Genomic DNA, 7648 nt, shown 5'->3' on the forward strand with positions numbered 1-7648 from the left:
TGTGGATGAAGGTATTAAAAGCTGAAAACTTATAATATTGAAGCCAACAAAATTAAGGTTGTCTAGACTGGGTTAAAAATACCTTTTTGTAGTGAGTGTAGTGAGCTTTTAAAAGAGAAAGTTGAAGAAACTATCTAAACTAACTACTATTATCCTTTTTATCTTTATTTATGATAAAATGTTTCTGATTCTGATTAAAAAACGTCTTAACTTCATCCCCAAATGATCAGAATGATGAAAGATCCAGATTATTTCTCTTCATATTCACTATTTCTGTTTATTTGGGAGAAAATTGTGCAAAAACTGTTCAAACGTATCGAGTGAAAACACTTCAGTTCATTGAGGTTTTTGTCGTTTTATGAATGAATGAAATGTCGATGTAGCAGCAGCTTCGTCTCTGTCTCTTGTTGTTTCACCTCTGCTGCTTCTTCTTTTCGTTTCAGTTTCAGATTCGACTCCAGAGAATAAATAAATGAAACTGTGTCGGTTCAGTTTGAGCTCTGAGCAGCAGCAGCAGCCGAGGCCGACGCGCTCGTCCCTGCTGCTTGTGCGCCCCCTGCTGGAGAGGAGGAGGAGGAGGAGGAGGAGGAGGAGGAAGAAGAGGAGTCGTCCTGCAGGCAGAGCTGGGAGAGGAGCAGGTCTACGCTCTGGACCAGAACCGAGTCCAGAACCTTCTTCTCCTCCGAGGAGAATCGACCCAGGACGTAACGATCCACCGGCGTTTTCCCCGTCGGCCGACCGATCCCCACACGGAGCCGCAGCATCACCTGCAGCCGGCGAGAGGACGGGACCGAGTTATTATCATAATAACAATAATAATAATAATAAACTTCATTTATATAGCAGCATTTATACAGCAGATACAGATAAAATAAACTGAGATACTAAAACAAGGAGGAAACAGTGACACATGACGCCCCGTCCGATGAAAAATGAAACAAAAGGGAAAGTAAAATCACGTGGATCAACGTATTAAAAGCTGAAAAATTATTATACTGAAGCCAACAAAATAAAAACAATATAAAATAGGTTGTCTAGAGGGTTAGAAATACCTTTTTGTAGTGAGTGTAGTGAGTTTTTAAAAGAGAAAGTTGAAGAAACTAAGATGTGTTATTTTTTAATTTGCAAAAACTGTTTGTCCCTTATGATTTAATTGTTGATTTTAATGTGATGAAACACGCTTTATTTATAAAGTTAATAGCGGGTTAAGCCTTTTTTGGCGTCCACCTCTCCCGCACAATGTTTAATTTCACTATTTTCATTGTTTATGCAGGTTATATGATGTGCAAATATATAAGTTATTCACTTTATTATGAAATAAGGTCTGTTAATCTGATCACCAAAGGAAAGTGGAGCAGAAATGTGATTAGATTTAGTTTTCCTATTCAAATTAAGTCTGAGCTTAAGGTTTATCAGCTGTTTAAGAAAAAGAAAATCACAAGTTCTTCAACCCAAAACCTTTAGTGTTTGGTTTTCATGTTTAATAAAATGAACAAACTAATTAACGAAAAATTATAATATTGAAGCCAACAAAATAAAAACAATATAAAATAGGTTCACGTCTGGTTGTCTAGAGGGTTAAAAATGCCTTTTTGTAGTGAGTGTAGTGAGTTTTTAAAAGTGAAAGTTGAAGAAACTAAGATGTGTTATTTTTTAATTTGCAAAAACTGTTTGTCCATTATGATTTAATTGTTTGCCCAGTTGTTATTTTGTTATTTTTTTTAATAAAACCTCTCCTGCACAGATACATGATGATGAAAATGTGGAACAAACCTTGTGTGAATGTGAAATACATCATAACATCTTTATGTTTATTCAGCTCTGAGCTTCTTTGTTCATCTTTGGATCAATAAACTTCTGTCTCATCAACAGCGTTCAGCGTTCACAGTGGGTTACATCATCAATGAATATGTTTGATATACGGTATATATGTTTACATGAGCAACATATTCTGATTCAGATTTTATTTATCTGCTTTAGGAAACATAAAAATTACAGATTTTCAGTTGTGACAGAAACATCCTGGCGTCTTTTCCAGAAATAATTCCCAACTATCGCCCATAAAAATAAGGAAAACGAACACTCCTGCTGCTTTATTAATAACGACTGCTATTATGCTTGTTTGTTTTCTTGTTATTATTATTATTATATGTTTCATCATCTTTAATTTTTTGAAATAGAGTATAATATTGGTGTTGACAGTAAGACAATGTGATTATAACAACAGAGAGGGGCAGGTACTAGAAGTTTTTCTTCATCCTGCTCCTTTTCATTCATGGTGACTATGTGTAGCTACATTATGTAAATACTATGTGCAACCATGTGTAGTATGTATTGTAAACCATGAATGGAATAAATCAAAAAAATGAAATACTAACACTATAATGATAGTAATGACAGAATGTGTTGGTGACTCACGTCGCTCTGCAGACAGTCGACACAGGAGCGAACTCCGTTGTGACCTCTGGAACGGACAAAGTGAAAAGTCGTCAAGTTAAACTTCATCAAACTTTTCTTTATCTTCTTCTTCCTCCTCACACACACACACTCGTTGCCATGGTGACCACACCCACCGAGCGCTGCCTCCGTGTTTGAAGGCGACTTTGCCCAGAGGTTTGTCCAGCTCGTCGTGGACCAGCAGCACGTCTTCAGGCCGGACGCCGAATTTCCCCGCTACAGGAAGAGACAAGAAGAGAAACGCTCAACGAGAAGCTCATTTTAGGGTTTTAGGGTTTTAATAAATATATAATATATATGTTTTTTAACTCCTTTTAAAATGAACTTATTTATTTCTACAGCTCAGATTTTTATGACTTTGACCACTTTGTGTCACATTTTTAATATTGTTTTTATGATTTTATATCCCCATGTGGCACTTTTTAGTGTCTTTTTCACCTAAATGCAGTTTTTTTTCTTATTTTTTGTTTTTGGTCTTTCTATTTTTCATGTGAAAGTCCTATTTTTAATGTTAATATATGAGTTATTATCATCTAAAGCACTTTGAGCTGCTTTTAATGTGATGAAACATGCTTAATTTAAGTTTAAGTTTTTAAGTTAAAGCAGAAGTAAGTGATCCGGTCGTTTTGGCTAACTTCTTGTCAGTTCCTGCCCTCGTCCCTACGTCACCACATTCCCACGCATCCCTTGGCTGCACACACAGAGAGGACCGCCCCTTTATGCCGTTCTCTCTCCTCATTGGATAAAGGTTGTAGGATACGATAAAAGTTTTCTCCTCGGCTCAGAGCAGAGCAGAGTGACTGACAGACCCGTGTTTCAGTCCAAACACTCTATGTAAGTGATTGCTGTCGGAAGATAGAACTATTTAAGACTTATATTAACACAAATATTCTGCTTACTTCTGCTTTAACTTTTTCAGAAAATAACGGTATTTAGGAATCTTTACGATTAATTAATTGTGGCGTTTAATACCACGATTAATTGTGAAAACAAGTAATCGTGACATCTCTAAATCAAACCAGAGCTCCTGAACACAACACAAACAACAAGTGACACACACACACACAGAGACAGAGAGGCAGTGACCTCACCTGCCTTGGCCACCGCCACGCCGTTGATGTTCATCAGCAGCCGCGGGCGGAGCAGCACCAGCCGCGTCTGTCGGACCTCTGACACGATGACATCACCCGACACCTGCTTGTCGCCGCGCCAACGGTCGCCCACGCCGAGCCGGGCGGCGAGCTCCCCGAGCACCGCCATGCCGACGCTGTGTCTGGTCTGCTCCATCCCCGGGTTGCCCAGCCCCACCACCTGACACACACACACACACAGAGGGACACACACACACACACACACACACACAGACACACACACAGGGACACACACACACACACACACACACACACAGGGACACACACACAGGGACACACACACACACAAACACAGAGAGAGACACACAGACACACACACAGAGACACAGTGAAGCAGCTTCTTATTCCATCTCCCTGCTGTGAAGTGAACAGTTATTGATCCGTTTAATCTTCCATCTGATCAATAACTGATCAATAACTCTTATTAGACACTGACGGCAACAAAATCTAAACATGTGAAGAGGCCAAAACAGCTCTGGATGAGCTGATGATTCAGTTTAAAACTGTTTTAACATGTTAAATCTGTTAATAAAGTTTTATATTGTAATTAATTTCACCACGAGCCACAGGATTTTACTTCTATTTTTATTTTATTTTATTTATTTTTCACTTTTTTCTCGTTGTTTTATGTTTCTTACATTATTTTATCAGTGCAGCACTTGAAAAAATGTGCTATATAAATAAAGTTTCATTTATTATCTTTATCAATACCTAAAAAAAATAATATTCTCAGAATAGCTTTTATTGTAAAGTAGTTATTAGACCTACAGGGAGTTTGACTTGGTGTATTTGTGTAAATAATCAGACAGTAGGATTGTTGAATAAATACAAAAACTAAATATATACTGTAATGTAGTATAACGTACAGTTAATTCTGACACTGTCCCCAATAAAAGCACTATTTCCTCCTGATTATGTAACATTAGAGTGAGCAACAACATGTTTCTGGACAACTTTTTACATAATTAGTCACATTATTAGAAGAGAAGAGGTGGTTTTTAGGAAAAGTCCTGCACAGTGCTGCAAAAATGCATTTAAAAAATCAATTTAAATGTAATGTTTTCAAAAGAAAGTTTAGTTTTTAAGAGTTCACTTGAATCCAGTGTCGGTGGAATCAAATATTTTAATATTTATCATTCTTTTGTGGTTTCACCATTTGGTATTTTCAGGGCATTCAGTCTGACTTTTGTTTAAAAAAATAGTGAAAATGTCATTTCTAACATAAAAGCAACATGAAAACAAAATGTACATCTATAGAAATCTTTCTGAATCGCTCCTCTTGTCGACTTTTGTTCATCACTGACCCTTTAGTTATTTCTTGGAAGTTGTTGACACAGTGACGTATAATATTCTTAGACGTGATATAAATGAATGGATTGTGTCGTTTCGTGTTGTACAGAACCGCCTGAAATTATAAATACTGTAATGTAAAGAAAAATAAACTGAGTCACATCCAATCAATGGACTTAAAAAACAAACAGAGAAAAGAGCGACGACGAAGAGTTGTTGCTGCTACAAAGCTCATTCATCCTGACTGAAAAAACCACCAGGAGGAGCTTTATGTCAGAAAACACACACACACACACACACACACACACACACACACACACAGACACACACACACACACACACACACACACACACACACACACACACACACACACACACACACACACGCTGCCTTGCACTGATGGTACTGAGCCGCTGGCAGCAGACGCAGCTCTGTGAACACAAACACTATAGTCGACATTGTGTCAGACTGAAGCTGCTCACACTGTCAACACTGTGTCGCTCCACACTGAGCTTCTATACACTTCTCTCTTCTCTTCTTTTCTCTTCTCTTTTCTTTTGTTTCTACTTGAACAGGGTTCAGTGAAGAAGCAAAGAGCAGTGAACTGAACAGAGAGAGAGAAGAGTGAAGTAAATATGAAAAATAGGATTTCATAACACGTTAATAAACCTAATATGTACGTAGACTTGATGCCTTAAAGAAAAAACTCCTTTTAAGTTTGATTAGCATTAAATACAGCACGGTCAGATACCAGACACTATAGTGCAGACGCCTCTTTCTATCCTTTTAGAAATTTCTGTTATGATTGTTATTAAATATGAACTTTTAGCTTTCATGGTATTTTATTATACAACAAACTCAGACCACAACATGCTGAGTAGATCCCAGCCAGACTGTGCTTTACGCAACAACACATCCACATCTTCTTAGTTTTATTGTATTCATTTATACCTATACTGCACACAGTGACACCTGTGTTTGTATTTATGTCATATTTATATATTTTCTACTGTTTTTTCTAATCTAGATAGTCTCTATTACGGTATTTATTTTTATCCAGATGAATGAACGGAACGAGATTGCGTTGCCGAAAAAAAAAGAAAAATCTATTTGTGGCGGACGTAATTCTTTCGTGGCGAATAAATGAATGGTGTGTGGGAAACAGTGGCTTGAAAGTCTTTAAATAAAAAGATCTTTTAATATTTTCCTTTGTTTTAATACATTATTAAAATGTTTAAGTTAACAAACTATCCTTTTACAAAGCATTTATAAACAACCTGAAATGTCTTGATAAAGATATGTGCAATTTGAAACTTTCACACTTGACAAATTCATCCTGAGGGCCGGATTGGACCCTCGGCCGGGCCGGTTTTGGCCCACGGACCGCATGTTTGACATCCCTGTTTTATAAGGACAAGTCTTCTCCTCTGTTTTGTTTTGTTTTGTTTTGTTTTGTTTTATCTATATTTGTTGATTTCTTGTGCTTTTTATCAGGTGCTATTTCTCTTGTGGAAATTGTGGAATAGCCTACCTCTGCTGATAACAACTGCACAAACCCTTGAGCATTTCAACTCTTTATTAAAAACACATCTCTTTTCCTTGGCATTTTAGTTAGGTTTGATATATGATCACTTCTGTTTCATTGTTTTATTGCATGTTTTCACTATACATTACCTGTATCCTATTTAGTTTTATTGTTATTACATGTTTTACTGCTGTGTTGTACAGCACTTTGGTCAACTTGGGTTTTTGTTTTTCAAATGTGCTATATAAATACATATATCTACTACTAATCTAACACAGAGCAGCAGGTACATGTATGACAGCTATGCTGAATTGAAAAATGACTTTAACTGACTCAGAAAATGTTTTTTCAGTCTTAATTCACGACATGTTCATTTTCAGAAATCACCAAAACAACATTGAAACCTCCTAATGTCCAGGTTTGTTTGACTGGCTGTAAGTTAATCTATCACTGTGGCTCAATGCAGCTGAATGAAAACAGGTTTTATTTTTATCTATTTATTCTTTTTTTTTAATGTTTTGTTCTGTTGTTTTTCTTTACTCACCAGTTTCCTCCGGGTGTGTGTGTGTACTTCAGCCTCCAGCCCCATCGCAGGTGTGAACATCTGACTCAGTAAAACTCTGTTCAGGACTCTGGTCAGGAGTTTCCTCATCGTGGCAAAGTTCAACAGCTTCTTGATAAAATGCGACAAATACCGAGAGATTTTACTCAGAGCGGAGACACAGACTCGTTTCATTTAATTCAGCTCCGAGAGCAAAAACACTGTCCACGTGTTATTATTAAGTCAAATATCAGAGGAGTTTGAGAGTTTTTGTGGTTGTTTTGTTTTATATACAGTATCTGTTGGTTATGATAACGGGTTAATTTCTCTAAAAGGATTCGCTAAAACTTGTATCTGTCTTATGTTTGTGATTTTACCTTTAATTTCTTAACTTTAACATCTTTTAATGAGTTTTAAAACGAGATAGTTTCCACACTGTCCCTGTGTGAAGGTTACTTGGTGCTTACTTGGTGCTAACCTGGTGCTAACCTAATGTACCTTGTTCAGCGGTAACACACGCACTCACGCTCACTTGAAATATCGCGAGAACATCGGTACAAGCGCGACAAGATACAATAATGATAAAAAGTTAAACTAAAAGATAAAACTTTAGGTCATTTTCTGTCTAAATGTTGTTAACTCTGGTGGAGCTAATGCTAACAACAGGCTGCTCAGTCTGTGGT

At 37.0% G+C, this 7648-nt stretch overlaps 1 protein-coding gene across 4 annotated transcripts; it reads right to left on the minus strand.

Moving 5' to 3' along the window:
- Positions 1–415: 415 nt before the first annotated feature.
- On the minus strand, positions 416–7648 carry ptrh1 (peptidyl-tRNA hydrolase 1 homolog). Of its 4 annotated transcripts, none has more exons than XM_085788089.1 (6): positions 7464–7648; positions 6969–7094; positions 3549–3768; positions 2574–2673; positions 2419–2464; positions 418–767 (listed from the first exon to the last, which is right to left on the minus strand). In XM_085788089.1, the coding sequence occupies exons 2-6, from the start codon at positions 7074–7076 to the stop codon at positions 489–491; spliced, it is 753 nt and encodes a 250-aa protein (XP_085644215.1). In that variant the 5' UTR covers positions 7077–7094; positions 7464–7648; the 3' UTR covers positions 418–488. The 4 variants fall into 4 exon arrangements, with proteins under 4 accessions (XP_085644212.1, XP_085644215.1, XP_085644214.1 ...); XM_085788088.1 differs by having other exon boundaries at positions 6969–7097; XM_085788087.1 differs by having other exon boundaries at positions 7455–7648.

This window comes from Trachurus japonicus, chromosome 9, assembly GCF_045865225.1.
Source record: "Trachurus japonicus isolate A0001 chromosome 9, Traja_1.0".
NCBI lineage: Eukaryota > Metazoa > Chordata > Actinopteri > Carangiformes > Carangidae > Trachurus > Trachurus japonicus.

What these genes read in the sequence shown, in the direction of transcription:
- ptrh1 (XM_085788086.1), bottom strand. Translation starts at nt 7,160, where the DNA reads ATGAAACGAGTCTGTGTCTCCGCTCTGAGTAAAATCTCTCGGTATTTG. An exon ending in CACACACCCGGAGGAAACTG is followed by an intron (nt 3,769 to 6,968) that starts GTGAGTAAAGAA and finishes TGTGTGTGTCAG; the next exon opens with GTGGTGGGGCTGGGCAACCC. An exon ending in TCGACTGTCTGCAGAGCGAC is followed by an intron (nt 768 to 2,418) that starts GTGAGTCACCAA and finishes CGCCGGCTGCAG; the next exon opens with GTGATGCTGCGGCTCCGTGT.